This window comes from Mugil cephalus, chromosome 12, assembly GCF_022458985.1.
Source record: "Mugil cephalus isolate CIBA_MC_2020 chromosome 12, CIBA_Mcephalus_1.1, whole genome shotgun sequence".
NCBI classification, from domain to species: domain Eukaryota; kingdom Metazoa; phylum Chordata; class Actinopteri; order Mugiliformes; family Mugilidae; genus Mugil; species Mugil cephalus.
In genome coordinates this window covers 12823562-12851011 of record NC_061781.1, presented here as the reverse complement: position 1 = coordinate 12851011, position 27450 = coordinate 12823562, and the positions used below count along the sequence as shown (strand labels likewise).

Below are 27450 nucleotides of genomic sequence, written 5' to 3'. Positions count from 1 at the left end.
CTCAGACCGACCTGCCGATGCCTGCTGTCCGCTCTGATTGGCTGAAGGCCACGTCGCTCACGAGGTCCTCGAGAAGAGGAGCGTCTGGTAAATGTAGGCGCGTGCGCCAGCACCATACCGTTAGCCTGACAGTATAATTGCATATATCATATATATATATATATATATATATATATATATATATATATATATATATATACATATATATATATATATTATAATTACTGCATATACTATATACTATTACTATTAACAATATCAACGAAAAATGTGCTTGCTAAAAATTGTGTTTTTTCGTCTTCTTGTCCGTCCAAATATTACTCAGGCAATAATGCTATTAGGCTAAACATAAGATAAATAATAGCTTTTGTGACTTAGATTAACACATGGAAAACAATTATATGCACTTAACAATATATTTTAATAACATGTATGACATACTAAACAAATGTAATTTTTTACTTTATTTTTAAACAGTAATAAACTTGATTATATATTAATTTCTAGCCACCCTTTTACAACAATAATGGAGCCTTTTATATTCATTTATTTTATCATTTATTTTTCATCAGTCAGTTTTGAGAAAATACATTCATTGTTCCTTTTTACTTTATTTTAAATTGTGATATATGTTATTTTTTTGGAAATTTCTAGTTGCATTCTTCTTGTTTTTCTCATAGCAATACTGCTAATTAGAATATACATAATTAGTTTATTTGTTGTTTCTATTAGACAAACATTATTTTGTTATTCTATTATTTATTCATGTTTAATTAATTATTTTATTGTTATTTGTATATGTACTTTACATGAATGGGATTTCAAGAAAAGTGTAAATGACTTTGCTTTTCATCTTACCTGAAGAGAATTTTTATTCATATGGACAGATCTGCTGCAGGTTTGTCAAATATTCTGGTTTTACCATCAGGATGCATTAAACACTTTCTAGAGTCTTCATGCTCTTGATGTTGGTGTTCACATTGTGCACTCGGTACTAGAACAACTAGAAGAAAACGAGAAATTGGGCAATGTTAAATAAACAATGAAATCAGCCGCATAAATTACATTCACCATCGTGTGCATGCCTGTCTATAGACCAATTCGATGAATCTTTCAGAATGACACTGTTTTCTACCTCAGAGCTATTTTAAGGCACGCTTCTAGTGAATCGCGTTGAACAATGCTGCCATCTGCTGTTACTGACGAGGGACTCTCAGAGTTGCACCGGCCTCTGGGCTATGTAGTAGATCAAATCTCAGAATTTTAATTAACATTCAGCGAATGATGATAACTCTGACGTACTGACAGCGAACTACAGCCACAGATTCTCAACTGTCAGCATTTCATTCAACTCCGCTGCTGCTGAAAAATACTATGTGCTCCGTGAAATAAATCTGGTTTTGGTTTATTGCATGCAGAGGAATAGTCTCCGTCGTCACACCATAACTAAAAACCCCCACTAGATGTCAGTGCATGCTCAGGTGTCTCTTGATTTCAGAAAGGGAGAAGAATTTTATGATGATGGCTTTGTGCAACTGGTTGGAAATTTTATTAGAAGACGTGTCCTTAAATATGAAACTGAACTTGACTTTTTTTTTTTAATACATAGGAGGCTATTTTGGGGATAATATCCTCCACCATAATACTCATACATGCTGTGTTCAGTAAGGAATGAAGTGGTTGTTGCTATGGGAAAAGAATACAGGAGAAACCCAGGTGATGACATGAGAACATGTGTCTGCATTTCATTCGGATGCTGTCATGGCTTGCTAGGATGCCTCCTTGAGTTACTGTTAATGATAAAAGTGACACAAGTAAATGAGCGTGGACACCATTTTTTTCTCTGTTATCACCACCATCAGCCACATCAGACTGACAGAAAGTCCAAATTGTCTCAAGGCACTTTACAGAATCCCAAGCCTGAAAGCCACAGAGGAAGCACGGAGATGAAGGTGGCGAGGATGAACTCCCTTTTAGCTGGAAGACACTTTAAGCAGAACCTGAGTCATATGGAGGTGACCCATCTGCTTGATGCAGGCCAGGTAGAGACAAAAAAAAGAGAGAATAAGAAAAGCAGGGGGAGTAGAGGAGGGGAAGAAAGCAGCATGAGGAACATGCTGAATTCATGTATGCAGCACAGAAAAAATCCAACAGCAAACTATTGACGCTTGTAACAGTAATTGCAAATGACAGCTTCCAGAATCAATACAACTAATATGTACATCATAAATGTGCAGAGGCGAGTCTACTGAGGCCCGAGGGAAAACATTCCACCACCAGACATGGTCACAAGAGAACGAAGCTGGACACTGCTGCTCTGCTAAGTTAACTAATGTTAACTGTCAAAGAATGACTGATGAAATGTGATGCTGGTGGAAGATTTTTTTGCTTTATTTATACATAGTTAAGGCTAGGTTAACATATTCAGTTGGCTGTTTTGTAATATTATTATCAGTCATTGTCTTGCCACTGTCTTGTTTAATGTTTTTTTTTTTCCTTTTTCATTTTCCACTCCTGTACCAAACTGTAATTTCTCTTCCTTTTGAATTAAAAGTATTTGTCAGTCGTACTCATGCACACAATCCTCCTCCTCGTCCTATCATTGAAAACTCAGTACACTGTCGCTACTTATTAAGGTTTGTCAGCTACTGGGGGCCCTACTGGTTTGGGGCCCCAGATAGTTCCCTGGCTCGTCTTTGTCTAGCCGGGCCGTAAAAGCACACGTCACATGACTTACTGAGATGGACACACTCACCTCCTCTAATGCTAATGCTGTAGGGAGGGGTCTAATATTTGCATTGTGTTCACTTTGTATTGACGGACACATTAGTTCTGAGTTCATGGTTTCTGCTGTGGTGGAGTTCAGTCTATTGGAAGTTGTTTCTAACATTCTGTCCTATTGAAGTTTATAATGCAATCTGACCTGGCCCTGACAAGGGGTCACCTACCTAATGGACCAGTGTACTTTTACTGCATGCATGCATACACACACAGGCAGATAAACAACAGGCTACGAAGCAGCATAACGGCCACAGCACATAATGTCCTACATGCATGCACGTTCAGGACGGGCGCGCAGTCTGGTCGTGTGGTGGCGCTCTTGCTGTGTCCTCCTGCCACTCGAACAGGTACAGTCTGGCTATTTAACCGCGGGGTTGGTGGATTCACTCCGCTCTGGAACTGGCTACGCGGCGCACGAAACACCCCAGTAATGCGATGCCAAAGCAGCTTGAGAAACTCCAGAAGAGAGTTGCTGTGTGATCGGACGGAACTTCTTCAACTCACCGCCTCCTCCTCCTCATCATCATCACCATCATCACCATCTTTACTTTTCACTTGATGCCAATTTCCGTGGGATTGTGGTCGGTGCGTCTCTCCATCTCTGTCTCTCACGTCTCCCGCACCGAAAGTTTAAACATAAGAAGATGAATAGCACCGCGTTCAACCAAACAGACAGCGGACTACTGAACAAGACAGAGGAGTTTTTCTGCTGCAACTTGTCATCCGTGGTGACGGACAATGGCTTTGTGGCCGCCGCTCCGGATGAGAGGAGCCTCTTCATCATGAGGGTGGTCCAGATCGCCGTCATGTGCGTATTGTCCCTCACGGTGGTGTTTGGCATATTTTTCCTGGGATGCAACCTTCTCATAAAGTCGGAGGGGATGATCAACTTTTTGGTTACGGACAGAAGACCTTCCAAAGAAACGGAGGCAGTTATTGTTGGAGCCTACTGACTGACGAGGACGTTGACACTGTGGGAACCAGAATAGGAGACAGATGGGGAGACGATGCGATGGTCAGCTGCCTAAAGGCCCTATTTTCATGTTTAGAGAAAAAAAAGAAAAAGAAAAAAAAACCCCTCAGAGGATCGGTCACTGCGCAAGAGGTAACTGAACCCTGCTGGAGGCGCACAGGTGTTCACCTTATTTCTTGTGGCCTTAATGGCAACTAAGACTTACTCGTCTCCAAGAGGTATAGTGCGTTTTAAGCCTCTTTACTAAGTATTCAAACAAGCACTGTTGTAATTTGAGTAGTTGTTTATCAAGCAGCATCCTTTGTCATGTTGGTGGCAAAGTCTTTATATTTGCTGCTTCAGGATGCCCTCTCCCATTGCAAATGCAATGGAGAAATTCATGTTTAACATGTGCTGCATGTTGTATGTTTTTTGCATACACTATGCACTAGATTTTTCCTGGTGATAACTGTGTGAGTGTCTGCACGGGCGGCGGAGGAAGCCCAGCATGCCGTGTATCTTGTTAACTGGAATGATTTAATTCTGTAATTAAAGTTTTCCTCTTAATTAAGGTCTATCTTTTTCCTTTATTAATATCGGCCCCGTGCACTGAGACTTCCTATTCCATTCAGAGGCACATTGTGAAAATGATATACATTATGTTACACGAAACAGTGGGGGTTACTGGTCCCTGGGGCAAAAATTAGACTAGACGTCATCGCATTTTTATTTATTTATTTATTTATGAGAAATGGTTGCACAGAAGATTTTTCTTTTCTTTCTTTTTTTTTAGTAATACTGACCAAAATCCATATATACATTCTAATCACTCCATTTTGTATTTTGCCCCAAATTTAAATAATAATAATAATAATAATAATAATGATAATTCTTCCCATCCTTATCTGGTGGTGCTTTCTGTCTGGGTCAGATTTTGGTCCATGACGCATTCCACATCCTTCCTCCTTCTGTCAAAACATCTGTTGAGTTCAGCCCCTGGATCACCTGAATGCTGGCTCCCCAGGAGCTTTAGAAATGACTTGTCTTGTCAGCCCGTGAAGGATGAAGCCATCGGGCAATATGCTGCTGTCTGATTGCCCACCTGTGCTCCACAGTTAAAGAGAAGCAACTACTACTTTCTACACATCAGTTCTCCTCCCTTCTGTTTTCCATTTCCTGAATTTGGAGGAGTCGGAAATGTATGGAAATATGTGATTTATAATTAGAATTTCAATACTTTTAGGGGCTCATGTGGACACGGGTTGGGTCAAGCTGCCGCTACGGCTTTACAACATAATGTCATCCGATACGGTGGCAATAAATACTACATATGTGAAGCTTTTTATGTTTAATCAATTTCCACCAAAGCGCAGTGTAAATCTGTAATCCTAAACTAACACAGAGCAGTGTTTATTGTACGCACTGGATGATGGCCAGCTCATGGATGTTCAGTCGTGACATGGACACAATGTATGTCTGGTAAACTCTTTTTATCTAGCCTTTTCGGAAACCTCAGTTAGAAAAAGTCTGCAGCCAGGGATTCGTGATATCTAGAGGACAAAAAAATGGTAAGTTAAAAAGGTTCTTTGCAGGTGGAAAATGCATTTGCACCCGCCCTAATACAGTAATCTAGCAAATCATTTATTTTTAACCAGGCAGGACCCTACAGCGTTGAAGACACAGCGAGGAGGAGATTTCAGAGAACAAAGAACAAAAGTTATTGCAAATCTGATATAAAGCAGACAAAAAAAAAAAAAAAAAAACCCTGCCTTTCCAAGTGTGAAAATTAAAGCCTGTTCCTAAAACCGTAATGGAGTTAAATGCTTATATACAGTATGTCAAGTGTTTCTCTCCGCTTTGTGTGATTGCTTCCATTAAGGAGTGCTGGGAATAGCTCACAGAAAAATGTCGCGGCTGCTGAATATCCAGCAGAGAACAATCTCCTGTCTGCGGCTGAACTGTTGCACTGTCTCATATACATTTATACGGAGTCTGCAAATCGAGGAAGGTATAAAGATGGAGATTAAACTTTAAAAACTATATCTCAAAGCTTTTATGTAAAGGTGGACTCGCCGTCTGAGGTTTAGTTTCGAGACAGACAGTTGGTAGCCGCAAAGATTGCACACAGACATTTGGGAGATACTGGCAACAAACAGACATCTATACTTCAGGTATTCCTGCTGTCAACAAACTCGCAGTCCCCTGAAGGCTTATGAGCAGCTCCTCCCACGATATTTAGGAATGTAATGAGAGTCTGCTCGCACCAAAAGCACAGAGATAGGGCATTAAAAACGATTCGATTTAAAACCTTCTGTCTGGTGTTACAGTTTGTTCTCACTTCTCTTCCCAGAGGCACAACGTCTTTTGGGTCATTGTGTATTTGCAGTCTGGGTTGGAAAAACTTAGAAGCACCACACACAAACAGCATCAGTTCACTTCATCCCATGTGGACTGTATGTAGGCTGTGTACAACTGTGACAGCATCTGCAGGGTGTTGATTGTGGGCTAAAAGAGGCTTCGGGGGTCCCGGCTTGCTCTCGTGTGATTGGCTGGTGAGCCGAGGTCCAGTCGATGAACTGGATAGTGACTGAAAGCTCCAAATAGCAGCAAGGCAGCTTCAGTCATCGCCTAGGCTTACACCTATTCTCCTACAGCTCATCTCCCGTCCTCTCTCGGCTCCTTTCTGACTTTGCGGTAGGGGAGATACACGTACAGTATATATGTGGTATAATGTATCTCTAAATTGCTGTTCTATTTCATTTTTGCCCCACTGTATCTCTTTACATTGCCTTCTCTTAAAGCTAGTAAGATATTTCACCTAAAATCTATTGAGACTCGATAGAATCTTTGTTTCAAAAGCAGACGTCAGAATGCAGATATTTCCATCGGCGGCAATCATCCTGAACCAGCTGTTGCCGACGTCATGCGGCGTCGGGATTCTAGCGGTAATTGTGGAAGTCAAACTGTGATAAATCCGAGCAGACTGGTTTTAAAGAATGATTCCATTACTTCAAATCTCGGATTTAAGTCAAGGGATGAGTCACGGCTCTGTTGTACGGCTGATTGTTTCACACTGAAAAAATCACAGGGATTTAACATTTGAACAGTTCTATCACTTACACTTTATTGTAGCTAACACACTGGTGTGCGTATTTACATTATTAACCTAGTTGGATCAGAAAATATCACCGCTGATATGGCGACCACCATGTACATCATTAAACGTTAAGGTCAGGCCTCAGTTCTCAGGTTAAAATTATGGTTCGATTTAGTTTTTGTTTTATTTGTTTTTGAAAAGGTCTGGCATGTGGTGAGGAAGGCAAAAGAAGATTATCTCCCAAATTTGCAGGATTTCTCAGCCCTATGGAGCCTAATTTTCGTGAATGCACTGTTGTGGATTAGTCTCACTGCTCTAATCAATGTTGTGTTCAGCCGCACTAGGTTGCTGTTCTCCGTGAAAAAGCTCTGATGAACCCACTAACTTCTCTCTCTTTGTCGGTCCAAACTTATGTCAGTGTATATTGCCACCGCATAGCACTTGCAGAAACCCTGGTGGCTCTATCTGAACCAACCGACAAAGGTACCTTTGGCTTGGCCTATTAGATTATTTCTAGCTTGTTGTGATAAAGAGTGAAAAATAGGCAGGTTTAAGGGTCGGAGGTAGAATAAAGGTTACCCATGAGGCCTGTGGCCTGGGGGCTGGAGCAGGTTGAACCCCAAGATGGTTTTTATGGCAGACAAGCGTCTTACCTACCTTCGGTGTGTGTGTGTATAGTTGTGCAGCTTCCACAACATTAGGTTTGGCTTTAGAGTGAATGGTTGAATTAGGGAGAGGATTAGGCATTTAGTTGAAATTCTTAAAGTAAGAGGCTGAGGAGTGCACAGAGACAGAAATATTCCTGTGTGTGTAACTATTTTTTCAAGGACTTCAGATCGTCAGAGTGAAGGCATTTTGGGAAGGTGAGGACATTGGTCAGTCCTCCCTCTATCAAAGTCACATTTTTAAAGGTCTAAGACTTGGTTTTAAAGTTGCTTTATTTGAATTAATGTCTCAACAATGACAGCCATGGAAACGCGCGTGTGTGTGCAGTTATACAGCAGTCTTTGTAAGGACCTGTTTGAGTTTGGGCGTGTGAGGGAACATTGTAGGAAAGTGAGGCCGTCTTGGCTGTTCCTCATTTCCTCGCATCCCTTCACACAGGCTTTCTGTGGGATAAGAAGTGATTTCAGAGTTTATATTAGAATAAGATGTTCTCCCTGTGTCTGCGTAGGTTTACTCCGGGTACTCCAGTTTCCTCCCACCTCCAAAGACATGCTCGTTAGGCTGATTGGTGACCCTAAATTGACCCTAGGTGTGCGTGTGAGTGTGAATGGTTGTTTGTCTCTGTGTTGGCCCTGTGATAGGCTGGCGACCTGTCCAGGGTGTGCCCCACCTCTCACCCGATGCCAGCTGGGATAGGCTCCAACAACCTCCCCGCAACCCTAGTGAAGATAAACGGTAGTAGAAGATGAGATGAGATATTAGAATAAGGAAATTGGCTTGGAAAAGGTCTTGCATAACTAAATGTCTTCACAAACACAACCATGGGAGCGTGTGTGTTTTTGGTTTGCGTTTCAGACAAAGTGGGGACACTTGGGCTGGTCCTCACCTCGTTTACAATCTAGATGAAAGTTGTGGTTAAGTACTTAGTTGTGATGGTTATAGCTAGATCAATGTAGTTACAGATCTGTGATGGTAAGGCACCAGAGAACGCACAATGTCAGCGAACGTCCTCACAGATAGCAATGCTCAGACGTGTATGAGCACCGAGATTAAAAAGGTTCTTTACGCTGTAAGTGCTGACTATTTAACATTTAAAAGGGAAATCAAAGCTTTTATGTGGGAGGTCGAGAACAAATATACTCTTCTAATTAGCAGATCTAATCTACACCCTCGAATTTTCACACAAACAGCAAAATGCAGGGCGGCCATTAAAAATAGCCAGGGGAACTCATTACTCAGTCCAGTCATGCAAATGTGTAATGAGCATTCGTTGCTTTAAAAATAATAAGCTAATAGTAATATTGACAATCCATTTCCATTTCTGTGCGAGCATGCTTCAGGTTTTACTGACCTTCTGATCATGTAGCTGTCTGGCAGCTACATGAGCTTGTGAACGGTCTCTGGAAGTGAGGTATTACTTTACTTTCAGGAGGAAAAGGGGCGAAATTTCTCTATACACCATTACCTCAAGGTAATAACCGTTTCAAGGGAGCACTCAGAGCACATATGGAGTTTCAGGGTTCTTTTATTTACTATAAGTACAATTATATTCTAAGAGAAATTGCAAAAGCACTGCTGAAGAATGTGAGGACTTTACCAGCCCTTCTCTGTAATCTAAATACATTTGACACTTTATTCCCAATAGAGACATTGTATGAGTTTTCTGGGTAAGTATTTCCCATCCTTTAAAGAGCTTAAGTTGACCCACAGTACAGCACAGTCTGTATAGTACACTTTGAGTATACTGTGCCATGATTCAGCTTAAATCCCTTGAGCCGCTGTAAAGACACCATTAGCTGTTTTTAAAAATAAATAAATTAAAAAAAATCCACAGCAAGTCATATTTTTATGCTTTGCACCCTGTTCGGTCTGGAATAGTTATCAATTATGTATGTCACTTGTGAGGGGATAGAAATATGCATTATTTAGTCGACCGCTTGTCTCGGCACACACGACCTGTGTCTGTTGGCTGTTTACACCTCAGTTCATGCATGTTTCATTACCTGCGATCTCACTTTTCTAGACAACGTTAAGCTTATCTCGCTGTGGTTGCATACCACCCTAAAGCCTGCTGATTCTATACCGTCTACGCGTAACCTTTGAGCACGCTGCGTCGCATCTTACCTGTCACTACCGGTAAATGTATTTGAGTGTATGTATTTTTTTCTTTTGAGATCATTGTAGCCCTAGCTGAATGTGCACAGTCCTGACGATTAGTTTCGGTGGCTGACTCACGCTGACATCATAAAAACTCACCGGCGAGCTTCATGTCACCGTCATCATCATCATCATCATCATGATCATCATGACTCTCACTTGCTCTCCTGAAACCTCACATGAAGGAAGTTGTTACTCACCCAAACGTTTTACCACTCAAGGAAATTATAGTTGATTGAAACCACCCTGAAAATAAACTAATTAAAGCCAAAATGAATATAAAAATAGATAACGGTTGACGGCTGCACCACTAAACAAGTCTAGCAATTCTATTTAAAGGCCGCGCAAAACAGTACACGTTACATGATATTTACTACGTTTTCCTTTGCGGCATTCAGGCAATGGACAGAATCTCTTGACTGAGCAAAGATACACTGATGAAAAGCGTTTTCTTCATTCCTGACTGCTGAAATCAGCTGTGACAGTTTGGACCTGCCTGCCAAGCAGCAGTGTCCTGCCCGCCTATGTGGCGAACTCCCATGCCCCAGCTGTCAGCTGCACTCAGTCACTGTACCGATAATGAAGCAACTTTGGCCGAGCTATCCGTCACCATAGTACGCCGTGTCTCCTCACCTGAGCAAATCCTAATCACAGCTACACTGGTTCATGCTTCGGTCACTACATGACTTATGTATAGTGACATTATTTGTCCTAGAATTCCTGCAGTCTACAGACCTATTAGGTAGTTGTTTGTATATGCCGTGCAAGGTTTTACAGTGTTGTAGGAGAAGTCTGAAAACTACATCCACTGCGTACAACAGGTCGGGTCTGATTTGCCAGCTGAGTTAAGTGTCCCGTGTTTTAGATCTGATGCCACACCTTGGGAATTCGTGCCTAATGGTGCACCTCTCGGTTCTGTCACAGCACATGAAAGTAAGCCAGAGTGGTGTATAATAAAACCTCTACAGGGTCATGACTTATCGAGCCTCCTCAAATTGCTTCTCGCGGTGCTGCGAGCTCTTCCTCCCTCAGGCCTGGCTCCATTATCGCCTGGCTCTGTCTGCAGGTGCTCTATGGTCACATCGCCGACTTCCTCCGTTTAAGCCACGGCGCAGCTTAGCCTCAAAGAAAACTACCTCCCTGCATGCTGCTGATAATCTCAAAATAGAGACCAGCCAGAGCCGAGCAATCAGGAAACGCAGACATAATAAGAGTAATAACAAAATGGCATTTTGGTAAAGTAAATATATAAGATTAAAGTACTTTCCTAGTGACAGTTATATGAATGGGAATAATTACTCTCACGTATGACTTCCATTAAATCTACCATATTTTATAAAAGACAGGTTCCTTAAATGGGAAACTTTGGTGAGCAAAGATAAGCAGTTGCATTGACAGAACAGATCTATCACATGGCAGAGGAGATGAAGGGAGACGCCTAGAGGGGAAAGTAGAAGTAGAAGAGAGATGAAGCAAATGAGTCAGAAAAGCAAATGACTTCAAATGTTATTTCTGTGCGAATGATGTTATCTAAGCACGGAAAAAAAGTGTCAATCACTCAATGCCAAAATCATCCACTCCACTTCACAAGCCCCGTGTGACTTCATAGTAACCAAACACGGTGGCATTGGAAAATGTCACTAATATATATATCTATATATATATGTGCTGGCCTCACATATGGTCGATGTAAGGGGAGCAGTCATACAATATCCGGCGCTATGTTATTTCGCGGCTTTATGTGCTCTAATAAGTGCCCTGGAAATCGATTTTGACGATGGCCTAACATCTTCCTCTCGGGCTTCTTTTGTTCAATTTGAGCTGCAGTCTTCACTTATCGCTACCATGTGGCGCGCGTCTTCACGTGTGCGACACCTTCCCTCTCCTGCGCTTCGGCGCTGTAAAGGTCTGATTCGCAGGTGCAGCTGTGACCACGGAGCGTTGCAGTGGTGTGTGCGAAATGACATCTCAGCCTAGCAGAGGCACACCTTACGACACAACAGCTGTCACAAAGGATCAGCATCCAGCCTGCCACACTCCAGGAGCCGCTTTCGAAAAGACCTCTGCTGTTCTGTTGTCCTCGCTGCTTATTCTTGCAAATGAAAGGTCATCTCCCTCATATGACCAATAAACTCCCGCCTCTTTGACTGTGTCAGCTTGCATCACCTCAGGTTCCCAAACAGTCCCATCAAGCTCATTTTTGTAGGTTAACTAATGTGTAATTTTCCGATAAAATTGCAGGTTATCGAAATTATCTTCTTTTCTATAGTGACACCGCAAATGACCATCGCTCTCTTTAACATCGAACACAACATTTTAGTCAAGTACATTCCATTTAACCTTTAAGTAGCTCTTATTACAGCAACCAACCACATCTTGTCTAAAGCACCAGTCATCAAATCAAGCATCTCTGGTATAATTAGCTTATTTATGACTAGCACATCTGATGTCACTGCATTTTCATTAGGACTGTGCCGCAGAACCACCCATTTAAAAGACAAAGCCTGGCTATAATACTGCAAATTATCTACACAGCTGCTCCAGTCGCCATATGAAAGGTTTGATCCCGGAGCTTTGCACCTGGCGAGATGCTTTGATCTGTGTCTCTGCTTGTTTTCCGCTCTTTGTGACCATTAAACAGCTCCCTACTCCCTTTGAGGGAAAATTGATTAGTGATTAAAAGAGAAGGGAAGAGGAGGAGACGTGTCTCTGTGTCCACACACACTCCCAGTTGTGTGGATGCAAATAACAGCTGTAGGAGTGACAAGGCATAATATACTCGACCGTAGCCTATAGATCCCTTTATGCCTATAATATCTTTAGTATAAAATCATGAGAATGGGTTTTTTTTTGAGCAAACACTCTGTTGCCAGACACCACTGGACACCCTCAGAAAGGCCGTGTCCGTTCACACCTACGCAATATAAGTCATAATGTTATGCCTGCTGTAAAGGTGTAAAGGTTATGGAAGCATCACAAAATAAACTGATTCACTGGGTCGAAGGTGTCATTACCAAGCTTTATTGTACTGTCGGCTCATGAGATATTTTAAACTATGTCTAATCAGCTCATTATGTCATAGGTGATGGGACTCGAGTTCTAAACACGTCTCAAGGATTATTCAAGCTAACAGGATTGACCACAATTAGCTTGCGTGAGCAAATTGACAATTTAAGTTTTTTCTGTTACTGACTTAATATTTCTAAAAACATGTTTTATTTTTGTCGTTATCGGGTTATTCTGTGTAAATTGTGTAATTGGTTTAAAAATGCGTCCGTCACACCATGCAGTATGCAAAAAGTCAAAGTCAAATTCACCGCATCACTAGTTTCTAAATACAATATCATCTGACAAATAAAGGCAAAGGCAAAAAAAGTCAAAAAATTAATACATACAGTAGACATATTGCAAGTGAGAATATTCAATAAAAAACACAGTGGCTGTTCTGGCACATCAGGTGAATTGTTACACATAAACATCTAAGGGCCTGTTCGGATCTTGCATCCAGGTACCATCTGGGATATCTGATCACAAGTGGGCAGCTATAAGTACATGCGTTCAGACCTGGCATTCACCTGCCGATCTCAGTTTCGCACTCTGTATGCAAATAAATCGCAACATCATCTGGAGCGTACTAGAATATTTTAACGGCTGCTTGCACTAATGCATGTCTACTGCTGCTCCAGAACCAGGAACAGCTTTGTGTGTGTGTGTGCCATGCTTTGTTCACACATGTGAAGTCACTGTGTAACGATCTCCGCCCTGACATTAGTTAGACTTCCACAGAACTCAGATTATAACGGCGGGCTGGAAATTTGCCATATGCGCCGTAATCTCCGGTAATAAAAGTAAATAAGTACCTCATACATCAACACACGGTGCAATCTCAATGCATCCTGGGTGTGTACACAACTGTCTTCTACGTGATGCAAGATCTGAACAGGCTTTAAGAAGTCGTCCTTGCCTTGGAAACAGTTTGGAAAAAAACGGGCAGTTAAAAAAAAAAAAAACACTCGGCCAGTGATTGGTTGAGCTTTCTGTCTACCACGGGATAAACACAACAAGGAATAGTCAAGCTACAATTCTTGAAAGCTAGCAACCAATTAGTGAAACTCACCATACAGTTAGCATGCCACTAGCATGTCTTTGTAAGGAAAACTGTGCATATAAATGCACTTTTAGTGATTATCAAACATAAAATGCTGGATGAATGGCAAGATGGTTTTTCCAGCTGCCTGGCATCTTGACAAGCTAAGTATAGTTAGCACAGGCAAGAAGAACATACAGTACATACTGTATTGAAAAAAACGTTTCTAATTTGACAGTCACGTAGCGTCAGTCAGACAGTCTCTGGTTAGCATATATCATCTTTTTGTTCTTTTTTTTGGCATTCCAGTTTTTTGGGGGCAGAAATTAAAAATGCCGTTATATTTCCACACTTCAAAATAACAAGCACATCCAGAACTGGCAGAAACCTGCCAGATCTATGAATGCGAGGCAGCTCTACCGTGGACATGTTTACTGTATAAGGTGTGGAAACAGAGATGTTTAGAGTGCTATCGCCTTGCCACGTGCTTGCTCCTGTTAGGGAGGTGCAAAAGGATCATAGCCGTCATTAATCTACGCCCAGTGGTTGCAGCTGATCTCAGAAACTCCAGCTGGTGTCCCTGACTCAGAGGCTCACCTCTGCCCCTCCAGCAGTTGCAGCAGTGATTATATCCCTCAAAAATGCCTCAGGGCTTCACCTGACTGATTGCGCTTTACACTACACCTACCTTTATACGTTTACCTGTCAATCGGACTCGCTCTGGTGCCCGACACGCACAATCTGTCTTGTCTGACTCCCTTTCAAACCTTTTACAGTAGTCTAGGCTGCAGGTTTGTATTAGCATGTTGACAGCTGTAGAGCGTGCATGAAATTCTAATGTCTTTGCATGTCATGAATGTTCATTATAGTGATGTCACAATTAATAATTTTACCACGTAAAAGTCTAATTAAGATTAAAAATTAGCAAAAAAAAAAAAAAAAAGACAAATGGACAAATACAACACAATGTGAACACAAACCAAGTTTACTCACATGTATTGCTGTAAGACTAAATAATTAAAGTTTTGTCCGCTGCTTTGTGGATTAATACATCAGTGCCACGCAAAGCTTCGTCACCTGCTCATGCCACCCCGGCGCAGGCAGCCCAGCAGTTTTTTCATTTATGAGACAGAATTGAAATCAATGTGTATGAATCCATGGGATTTTCCACTGCAGACCAAAGCCTGTCACGTGTGCTGCTCCACTCAGGGCAGACAGGAACACTCATGTTTCGCCAATATGCCAAATTGATAACACAATAGAGTCTATCACTTACACTGGCACACATGGACAGCCAGCGCACAAAGCTCACCGGGTTAGACCAGTTCAACACTAAAAAAAAAAAAAAAATCCCTCAGCTGACAGCCAGTGGAGGCTGATCAGGTCCCTGCTGGAGCGACCCAAGGGCAGAGAGAGAAAGTAGTGCTCTGCTGCCCCCCGCTTTCATCACGCACTGCATCATCAGAGCATCCCAAAAAAAAAAAAGAAGAAAAAACAGGCAGCATCTGGGGGTGGGGGGTGGCGGTGATGGTGGTGGTGGTGGGGTTCTTTGTTATGTCAGACATTATTTTGTCTGGTTATGTGAAAGATTATTGGAGAAGTAAATTGGTTTCCAAGGGTTTCTTTTGCTAAAAATAGCCCAGTCAGTGTGATGCCATGTTGGGTTATTTTTACAGAGCAGATGTGATGCGCAGAGAGCATTGTGGCACAAAATGGACGGAACGGAATCAAAATGAACCGATAACACTGCCCGCTCCTTTAATCGCCTCTGACCCGAGAAGACAGTGGGACAAAGAGGCGTCTGCGAGAGACTACAGAAATGCATCTCTTCTCAGACATGACACTGCACGTGTATTTTCAGGGCTAATGCCCTCTGACAGCTAAGTGGCAGCAGTCATCCTTGAAGTACTTAAGCAACGGGCATACAGGGTTAGTATTAGGAGGGGATAGCTGTGAAAGAAAATCCTGTGTGTGAGTGTATGACAAGTTCCCCTTGTATACAGTTCTTTTTTCCTGCTGGTCAGCTGACGGATGAAAGCCCTAAAAACTATACGTGACATTTAGAAAATGAAAATGAAATAGCAGGACACATCAGCAGCTGCCAGATTTCTCAGGTGGACTGGTCGGAAATGTGCTATAGTGAGTGTGAACTTCAGAATTTGTGGTTTTTAATGGTCTTCAATCCTCTCCTCTCTACCTTTTTCCATTCCTGTGTGTGCCACTCTCTCTGGGGTCCTCGGTGTCCTTCTGCTTGCTTTCAGCCTGCATTTTGGTGACAGCAATGTCAAAACACATCAGCCGTACTCCGAGCAGAGCAGGTTTCAGTGCCACGAGGCTCCACAACCTGGCTCTGTAAATGTAAATCTCTCACAGGGGCTGCAGACACCCTCACCCTTCCCTAAAACCACGGCCGCTGAAGCCGCTCCCGCGCCCAGCAAAATAAAGACATTGTTTTTGTAATCGCTGCCTGTCAGACTGCTCCAGGCTGAAAGGAACATAATTTAAACTCGAATAATACGTGCAAATATAATAACGTGTTTACCGTAGAATGATAGCGCGGATAAAAACGCACATAGCAACAGGACCCGTGGAGACAAAACGGGGAGAAACGGAAAAGGGGAATGCAAGTGCTATAAGAAGCGGGCTCCGTTGATTAATATGCGAGGTCTGCAATTAACAGGCATTGTTCTTTCATTCATCTGATCAAAAATGAAAAGCGCACACTGCTGTTTGCAGCGTTTCCAAACTGGTTAGCTTCAAAATCCCACTTGATTTTGTGGTATCCCGTTTCAGAGGCTCCTCTGCGGGCACAGCTCTAATGGAGATCTATAAGAAGAAAGGTAGGATAACTGCAGCTTTAAAAAAATGCAAATGACATCATGAGGGTGAAAATAGAAACTGCAAATTCCATATCGGTCTGTAAAAACACAACCTTCAGTTTTAGACACGGCGCTTCGGGGCGCAGACGCTGAAGTTGCTTGTTTAAGATTAAACAAGCCGCATTCAATCAGCAACAGCTCACTGTACATTATCTGAGATAATCACATCCTAATGAATTTACTATCTACTAATAAGCGACATCATAATTAATTCCCTGCCTTTAATCCTGCAGAGACCAAACATTAATAATTAATATTTTTATATTAGCAATAGGAAGATTTAGGAATGGAGTCTGAGCCACCAACAGGTGGTTGGGGCGGATGATGGGCATGCAAAGCGCTGGACACGCCGGAGACTGGGCTTTACATCCATACTCATAGTTGGGTTTATGCAAATTAAAAAGCACTTAGGTTAAACACACAAAAAAACTCATTGACATATTGCTCATTAAATCAGGCAACAATCCTTCTCCAGACTTAACAAAATGCTTTGAATATGTAAACAGTAAATGCCAATGAATGTGGTACTTTAAGACCACATATTATGACTGCAAAAACACAATGGTAGCCACCTTAATCAACACATTGCACTGCCAGTGATACACACTCACTTGCCACTTTATTAGGTACACCTGTTCAATTGCTTGCTAATCAGCCAATCACATGGCTGCAGTTCAATGCATTCAGGCATGTAGAGGTGATCGAGACAACTTGCTGAAGTTCAAGCATCAGAATCGGGAAGAAATGGGATTCGAGTGACTTTGAACGTGGTATTCTTGTTGGTGCCAGACCACACCTGGTGCCACCAAAATTGGACTGAGGAACGTTTCCAACACCTTGTTGGAAGTGTGCCACGAAGAATTAAGGCAGTTCTGAAGGCAAAAGGGGGTCCAACCTTTTACTAGCAAGGTCCACCTAAAAAAGTGGCCGGTGAGTGTATGTTGATTAAAGTGGCCAAATCTTTCATTTCAATGAAGATGATGGATAATAAGCTCATAGTATACGGATTAAAGTATTGCAGCCTGCTGCTAAACTTTCTGCAGTGTCTATTTAATATTCGCGTTATCTTGAACTGAGTGTCTGTGGCAACAGTTGCCGGAAAATGTGGTATTAAATTACTGCTAATGTGAACAGATATCTGGAATGCATTATGCTAAATCATCTTTGGATGATAGCCGATGGGTTCCGAGATTGCTGCTAATGCAAAGTGAACATTTCCTACTGCTGGGGTTAGACACCACTTAAATGGCAAAATCCATTTCTTTAAGACAGGGCAGCCACGGTGCACTGTCGGAAGAAGAGCTGAACGTGGCGAGCTGCACACTTTTCAGCAGAGCAGCCAAATCCTTTCACGGCGTTCTGATGTGAACAGACTCACACATTGTACGGCATAAAATCAGATCACACGTACTCACAAAACAACAGTTTGTTTTGTTGATCATGGAATTCTGAAAGACCGCATCGGCTGTTACCACCAATAACTACAGGTGTCACCAACTCTGAAATGTTCAAGGCTGCCAAAATGAAAAAAATAAAAACAATTACATAGGGTAAAATTATAACAGAATCTCAAACATCTGTATTCTGTATCCATTACTTGACAAACTCTACTTGACATCCCTCCTCCAATGACAGCTGCACTCTGAGTATCAAGTCCGTCAGCAAACTGATTATCAGACCAGTAGGAAATCTCTGTTCGTGTACTTTCTAGTCCAGAAAGTCATGCTGTAAGGATGGACATGCTCCCATTCCTTCATGGGGTAGATAGCTGTGAGCAGTATACTGTGTTTTCCTCGAAAGACGTGGAGGCGGGGTGGGGGGGGGGGGGGGGGGGGGTGACATGGGCCTGACAACTGTCACGTTACATTAGCCGCTGAATGCGGGCTCTGATTACTGGCAGGTTGGACAGATTTGACAGAAGGCAAGTGACACTTCAAGATCCATATTTGAGACGCCAGGACACGGGAATGGAATCTGAGGGACGGCCGGCACGGATTCAGCTGTGGCCTGCGTTTCTTCTTAAACTTCGTCTGGTCAAAGAATCACATGCAGAGACAACAAATTGCTGTTCAAAGGACTGTTCTTTCCTTTGCAGCCCTTTATAACTGAATTAATGTCTCCAGCTCCTGACCTTTACTTCCATGTCCAGGGCTGGAGATAATAGGCGTCACATCCTTCAAAGATTCTTATAATGGAAATGAGCGTGTGAGTGGGCTTGCAGATTTAATAAGCGACTCTAACAAGGAGCAGCTGCCACTCAAATAATAACACCACAATTACTGGTAAATTTCACTCAGTGCTCAAGGTAAATGACTGCAGTGTGCATGATCATTTTTCAGGGAGCGTTGAATTAGCAAAGGTGAGTATATGGTTGTCTTCGGACACTAACATGAGAGAGCTCATAGATAAAGGCAAAATAAATAAACATAAATGTAACAATTACTGAAAATATACCGCACAATATGGATAATTAATTAATATCATGATTTACATTGGGACATGTGAGGCATAAAAGTAATGGACATGCCTAGTTAACTTCAATTTTAGTCCATAATGGCAAGAGGAAAAGATCTAAGAGGCTTTGAAAAATGCCGTATTATTGGATAAAAGGAGCTCATCATTAACAGTGAACACACGAAAATTATATCTGCATCTGTATATAAAAAAAAAAACTATCCCGTCTCTGCAGGCCATCAAGAAGGCCAACGGGATCTATCTGTGACAGTAACAGCACAATAGGCTACACAAATCCCCAGATGGTTATAATTACTAATCATGTTCAAACAAGACACAAATCACTGAGATCAAGTCAGCGAGGCAGTCATTATTTTTCTCTCATGCAGCTGTCGGCTTTGCTTCTGCCTTACCTGTTTCGCACAATTGTTTCATGCGTTGATTGATTTCTCCAGCTCCTCCCGTAATAGCTTCTTATTGCCGTACTTATTAAAGCTTCTGCTCCTTTGTGAACGTCTCAGTCATACTGTGTTAAGTGGACCTTGCAACATTGTAATACTAAAAACATGAAAATTTAGTTTGAAGGAAAGTTTTGGGAAGGAAAGGCATTAGTTTGGGAACACTGACACTTTGAGCTTCTTGAGCTTAATGTTGGCTAGCTAACCTAACATGCTTGCAAAGACAATGCTAACATTCTGAGGTTTTACATTTAGTTTAGCATGTTAATAACATTTTCTATGGCACGTTGAAGGTTACAACGAGTAACCCACTCGCTCTTCATCGTTGCCGCTGTCTAAACACTGAAGATTTCCTTTAAATTAGGTCAGATTGAGCAGAGGTTATAAATTATTTCCCCTCGCTGCCTTCGAATGGAAGAGTCCACAAGCTCCTTCTGATTCTTTTGCTAGGCCTATGCCTTTGCATGTCCTTGGTCATCTGCCAGCGACGATAGCTTCTTGACCTTCTTAACGTTGCCTAGCGGCGAAGTTCTCACCGTTTACCGAGTATTAGGGCCACCCATGAGAAAAAAATAGAGGGGTTGATTTTTTTTATAGATAAAAACGAAACACGTCATAAAGTAGACCTTCAAACCCGCAGTAGTGTATGGTACCGCCGATACTCTGCTGGAGAGTGTTGGAGCTTAATTAATAATTAAGAATTTAAGATTGTATTGTGATTTTGTTTTCAGTTATATTTCTGATATATTGTATTGGACTGCTGCATGTCAACAGTGGCTTGGCTATTGTCACATAAGCTCCAAGGCTCAGTAGCGTGTCCCTGTCCGCCCATAGAGTCTCAGAGCCAGGCGCAGACGCAACAAGTGCACACAGTTTTTACAACTGTCCCATCTGTACTCATGGCGAATGTGAGGTCTTTGGTAGGACGGATAAACTATGTGCGCTTGTTGGAACTCACAGGTAGTGTTGCGCAGACCTGGCTACATGCGACTTCCCGGACCACAGTGCATCCGTACTCTGGCTTCGGGACTCTATGGGTGGATGGGGACACACTCCTCGGAGTTTACGTTCGTCCCTCAGCAGACAAGGCAACAGTATGTGACAATATCCACGGCACTGTTGACATGCAGCAGTCCGATAAAGCATATCAGCAATGTAACTGAAAAAAATAATCACAATTCAATTTTATATTCTTAATATTAATTATTCATTAAGGCTCAATACTCTTCCGCGGAGTATTGGTTTGAAAGTCTACTATATGACAACATATTTTGACTCCAAATGTCGCCTTTTTTCTCAAAGTGCATGATGAAAAAAATAAATCTACCTCCTCTATTTTTCCCCTCATGAGTGGCCCTAATGGTCTTCAGTATACAGCTGATGCTACCACTTGGTAAACATTTTGTGTGCACGACTTCTCATAATAACCACAAGCTCAAGAGTTACATTTGAAGGAGGCCGTTGAGCGCTTTTATCCTTGAATCTGAATTGTTGTCATTGAGCCAGCAAACACAGGTGATCAAGTAGCCCATATGCATAAAGTATCAGCAAAGAATCGCTGATAACCTCTCTCCAGGTGACTCTGATCTCAGGTCTGCTCCGACCGCTGCGCAACACATAATATACTACATGCGAGCCAGTTTGTGAGTGATTCAGTGACATCCAAATAAATAAAAGCTCGGTGAAAGGGGACCGGCAGGAGGCATTTTATTGTCTCTCTAAATTGGCTGCTTTAAAAGGATCATCTCCATCAGTGGTTTTCCTGCCACCCGCATTTCATTCCCCACATTTCAAAGAATCTCTGAAATATCCCCCCCTGAATCTTGTGGTGTGTTTCCACCTTAATTCACATGAGTGATCACAAGCAACATGAGAGTGAGTTGAGGGCTTTCATCTGCGCTCAGAGATTGGAGGAGTGCCACTACAGCGGCATTTAGGCATCTGTTACCCAAACAATTAAACACTGCCCTGCTGAGAAATAGCTCAACTTTGCAACAGTCTAAAGAAAACACATTATTAGGACATTGTTGAATGATGTTGATGCTCTCCATTTAAATCCAAGTGTAATAATCATAGATTTCATTTGAGGCCGCTGAAACAGAGCCTGTGGGTCTATTGGTTTGCATAAAAGTGGAATTAAATTAAAAAAAAAAAAAAAAAAAAAAGATGGAATACCAAAAGTTACCTCCTTAAATACCACTTGACCCAGTGAAGCATGATTGATATGGCTAAGGGCAGTGAAAAACAACCCGGCAATGCTCTTTTAATTAAACGCCTGTCTCAAGTCTGACAGGACAGAACGGTGGTATCAGAGCCTTTAGAGAAACGGCACAAAGGGACTGCTTCATGTGTGAAGTCAATAGGACTGCAGCAGCCCTAAACGAGAGCCAGCAGAGAGATGGCTTCAGACCAACTGTTTCCTGGAGATAAGGGGGAACAGACCATTTGGGATGGAGCAAATTAAATAAGTCAGGCAAACAGAGAATGACAGTTTAACATGATATCTAATTAACAATCAGGGATTGCCAGATGCAGACACATTCGGAGGTGTCCGATTTGGCTGAAATGCAGCCGTGAGGAATTGTAAAATTCCCCACATCGTTAGCAGTTTCGTGCCCCACATCACAGTGAAAGCTTAAAGCTTGTGTGTTGCGCAAGATTACATACATACATAACATACATAAATAGGTATACGAATCATATATTAGGAGAGATGTGTTGTAGTCATAGCACCCGTTAATGTTTAAGAGTTAAGTGTTAAAATAACATCCACTTAATGCATTAGTTATTATTCATTAGCTATGTAACAAGAACAGTCTCTAAGTGCCTTATTTAAAAAGTGCCGTGTAAAACTAAATAAATAATCGCCCGTGCCGAAATTAGAATGTGAAAATGTATGATCGCCTTCATTATTCATTGAATAATTGCGATCACTGTGTGAAGACAAACTGGTTTGCAGGTTGGAATAATTATGGGAACAAATCTCAGCATCAATAGCGCTGCACGAGCCAACACATGATCAGTCCATCACGTTCCAGCGGCAGTTCAAGGCAGCGGTTTTATGAAATATCAAATATGTCACCGAGTTAAAGAGGGGGAAGATTTTAAATAGAGTCAGCCCACGAGCTTCAGAAACGGTGTCATTATTATTTTTTTTTTTCGCCTGGGCTCAGTTTCCATTAGGTTTTTTTTTTCTTTCTTTCTTTCTTTCTTTCTTTCTTTTTTTTTCTTACCATTTGGTTGACGTGCGAGCGAACTCTGCATACTCATTACGGATTTGGAGCAGGTGCTTTTCGCTAACTGAATATTATGATGCCATGTCAGTCGCCACATCTAGGGGGACAATGCGTCCGCCTGACACTCGGAGAGTCTCAGGGGTCCCAGGGAGTCTTTGAAATTATTGAAATTAACTATACAGTGTGGGTTTGGAAAGAGAGCCCAAAGAAATAAATTCTAAAAGAGTATTCGTAAAGGAGGCATAAATAACACATACGTATAAATTGCACATGAGTGAAACGTGATGTGGGGAAATACAATTCCAGTCCACTGCCCACCAAGATTCGCAAAGGTGTCTGTATATATATATGTGTATATATATATATATATATATATATATATATATATATATATATATATATATATATATATATATATAAAACCTTCATGGTATAAACTTAAATTTCTAAAAAATCAATACATAAAACCTTCAAAATAAAAAGATACAAAAAAGAATAAATAAAATAATAGTGAATATATGAATTATGATTACTATCATCGTTATTAAGTAAGTGCTGGTGCACTTTAGCTTGCGTAGATGCTCACAACGACAGCGTTACTTCTCATCGTATTCCGCATTCATTCAGCTGTTCCCTAATTAGCATTGAACACTTAGTACAACTGAACCTGGTGGGAATTTCGCTGGTTTTGCTGCTGTCTGCGAGGTTCTACTTTTAGATCGCTCTCTGACACAGACAAGTGGCTTTGAGGTGAGATGATTTTGTCACACGTTCTGCTTCCAAGGTCGGGGACATGACATCATTTCCATGCTCAAAGGGATGACATATGCTCTCACGCATATTCCTGTGTCTCGCAGCTGTCAGAGTCTCCTCTCGTGTTAACACATTCAATGACAATCCGCAAAAAAATAAAGTGATTCCAGAAAATCTGTGTTGCTGTGGCTTTCGTCCTGAGTTCGAGCTTAATAAGAACTGCCCTTTTCTGAACAGGACAAATGAATGCAGAAGACCTATTCAAAGAACGAATCAGGCCAACGTCTCACAATAGAAGTTCAAAACAAAATGTTCTGCTCCCTTGTGGCCCCAGAGGTCACTCTTGCATATCTAATTGGTATTGCCAGATGTTTAGAAGCATTCCCGAGCGTTGCAGAATGAGTCCTGTTGCATAACAGATGTCAAACGGTTCCTCTAAATGAGCACTTTTGGGGGGGTGTTTATCTCCCGTCCTCAAGTATTTCAGAAGTGAACAAGGTGCGGTGAACCTGCCACGGCTGCCCCAATTTACAGCACACTACCCACAGCAGGGCCCCCTCTGGGATCTGTGTCTCATTCCACACCTGATGTTGGTTACCCATCTGATCTCAGCAGTCTCCCGAAACAGCTACGCTCAGTTTCACAAACAGATGTCACATCGGGGATACAGATAGCTCTTAGGTGGAGATCTTTTTTTTCTCCTCGTCGCTTGGACAGGGCGCCGCGTTTCGACTGGAAAAGTTCAGCCGGAGTCATTACCTCCGTGGAGCCACTGTGTCTGATTGACAGGGAGGATGTTAATAACAGACAAATGAGCACTGTAACAGCCAACTGACCGCTCATTCTTGTCCCGAACACAGTGTTCTGTGAAGAGAGGAGGGACTATATGACGGCAATTACATTGAGCCGTGGAAGTCAATGTGCTTATCGATTCTGTGTATTTTCCTCTTCGTTTGGGTAAGAAAGTCCCGTGCTGTTCCTTGGAGATAGGGCTAATATTAGATGGTTCCAAATGGGCTGCTCTCTTGAAAGCATCCCCGTATTTCAAAGTAATCTCGCTGGAGCAGTGTGGAGAGTGTGGTTAAAAGCTATATCTGATCCAGAGATTACACCGTAACCCACTCGCTTTTCATCGAGATAAGCTGAAAAAATCCCGTGGCTGAAACATTCATCCTGTGTTTCGAGCACAAGTTCACAAGGCTATTAGTATACGCCGCGCTGCACTCACTTGGAGGAGAACTTAAATTTTAATTAAACCCGCGCTATTTAGCGCAAAGCTGTTAAAGATGTGCCTGCCCGATGCATACATTTAAGTAAAGTGCTTCTTACACCAAATGGAAGAGCTGGAGTGATTTAAAATATGGAAGGAATGAGCTCATGGGCTTTAGTCACCATCGTGTTGTCAGTCATATGATTTATACATTTCTATGCATTCACAGCATTTATCTGCCAATATTTATTAAAGTTTAGTAAACGTACATATTTCACTGCATTCAACACTAATTTACTTATGTTGTTGCATATTCCACCAGAACAACTTAATTTACTTAATTATTAAGGAAAACTTGCTTTTTGAAAATATTACGTAAGAAAAAAGCTTCACCAGTATAAAGATTCACTGAGAATTCGAACTTTCTAAATCACTTCAAATATCAACAGCCACGTTCGGATGTGGCCCCGCTTCCTCCCAGTGATTTTCCAGCCATTGTGCACAGATGATAAACCCTGCGCTGACGCAATAACCAAAACACGCAGCAGCAACAAAATATTCGGCAGGAAATTTGAAACAAGGGACATAGAGCATAAAAGCACATTTTGAGGGCCGCTATTACACATAAATCCTCTGACATCCTTTCTGGGCTCCCACTGCTCCTGCCCCCTTTTCTCCAGCCATTTCCTCTCATTACGGACCACAGACACAGCAGCAGTGCCTACAGCTGGACATCAGTCCTCAAATGAAAACCACTCGACCACCCTTCTCCCTAACTCAGATGCGTCTAATGAGAAACAGCTTTTTTATGCCGCATTTTGAAACGGAGCCAGACGAACATACAGCACATACGGAATAACTGAAGACGTCTTCAGAATCTAAAGATTTTGATTTTATGTTAAATATTATGCCGTGAATAAAAAATGATTTAATTTGAAATCCTGGTGCTTCATCTTAACAAAATTGTGACTCTGGAGTCAGTGTTTGGTTTGTCCATTCTGGGCTACTATAAGAATAATGCAGCAAAATGACCGGCTCTATTGAAGACATGAACATGATGTGTCCCTGCTTCCTGTTTTTCTGCTTTCACATTACTGAGTGCTACTGGCAGATTTTAAATGGTGCAATCATACTCAAGTAAGTAGACAAATTTCATGCATATCTTTTTGACTACATTTTTCCATGCAAAGCAACAACTATTTCAAAGGCATAATGACTTTACTTTAGTTTGCACAACTGTGATAAAAAGCCCAGATGGTTCATTTTCTAACAGAGAATCCACTCAAAGGGCCCTTAGCCCACGCGAGACAAAACAAAGTGCTGACCATTGTGTCAAGTTCACCAGACGGGGCACGTTCATGTCTGAGACTGGAATCCTTCTAGCTGCTCCGCAGACAAATCATTTCACAGGTTTTCTAAAGTGTGCAACGTGTAAAACTGTTGCAGAAATGGGGCCGGGCATTTACTGTGACATTCAGCAGCCGTGTCTTCAGACGTTTTTCTGCTTCGCGTCAACTCGATCCGAGAAAGCACGGAATGTAACTGTGTGGGCGCGGGGGCAATGCAAATGGGGAATTACACTAGACCATTTGACCTAAAAAAAAAAAAAAAAAATCTATGAAATCAGCAACTCTTTCAGAAGGCGAGACTGTGAATAGCTGGTACTCAGCAATCAACAGCTTTGTGTGTTGTGAGTGATAATTGCAAACCAGTGAGGATTGTTACCAAAAATAGTCCTCCCTGCTATAAATTTCCTCTGCGGAGCAGGCGCTGAGAGAAAATAGGGCTCACATTTTTTCATGGTCGGAGTGAAGCACGTAAAGTTGCAGATAAATCAGAATTTGTGTCTGGAAGAGTGGTCAATAATCACCCACAGGACAATGCTTTTAGATCAAACATGCTACCCTAAAGCAACACAAAGCGTAGGTTGTGTTATAAAGTCTTATTTATCTGATCAGATATTTCGGCAGGAAATATATTACGTTTCAATACAAAGTGCACGGATATGCAATAAACTCCTCATTTACACAAAACGCGCGACAAAATTAGACGGCATTAAAAGAGAGCACGACGAGGGGACCTGTGTGCACGGAAAACATTCAAGAAAGTTTAATGCATTTTTAAAAAATGATCACTTTAGAACCCAAATGGTCTCTGGCTGAGAAAAAAAAAAAAAAGATCTAAACAAAGCTGGTCCGCCTCCTTTATTTTTCAAAGGGAAATTGAAAAGCATGCTGGAAATGTAATCCTGCGCTTTGTTGATAGTTAATGTGACCACGGATGACAGGAAGCCAATTTCCAGATGAGAGAAGAGTGCCTGTAAGGCAGGTCAGCGGCGTGCCGGACTCAAAAACTCACTGGGTAAAAAGGCTGGAGGCAAACATTGACCAGCTCATATATTGTGAATCAATCACGCACACACAGATGAGAATGAGGGACTGGCAAACAGTGTTACGATCCATAAATAGAACACTGTTGCACATGAATGTACTGTAGTTGAAGAAAGAGAACCAGAAATGTTTTAGCATTTGATTGACATCTTCAAGCAAATTTATGATCAATAAAATCCGACTGTGACATAAAAACACAAAGCAAATTCAAGGGCTTAAGCCTAAGTGATATTTGATTTGTGGAACACATATTATGTTGATAGTTTGCTTTAATATTTTCCAGTAAAGACTTTTCTCTTCAGAAATTAATATACAACACATTAAAAGTTT

The 27450-nt window shown here is 41.7% G+C and overlaps 1 protein-coding gene across 1 annotated transcript; it reads left to right on the top strand.

Moving 5' to 3' along the window:
• Positions 1-3425: 3425 nt before the first annotated feature.
• Positions 3426-3734, top strand: rprma (reprimo, TP53 dependent G2 arrest mediator candidate a). The gene has a single exon (XM_047602065.1). The coding sequence runs from the start codon at positions 3426-3428 to the stop codon at positions 3732-3734; it is 309 nt and encodes a 102-aa protein (XP_047458021.1).
• Positions 3735-27450: the final 23716 nt, after the last annotated feature.

Coding starts and splice junctions, on each gene's coding strand:
- rprma (XM_047602065.1), top strand. CDS start 3,426: ATGAATAGCACCGCGTTCAACCAAACAGACAGCGGACTACTGAACAAG.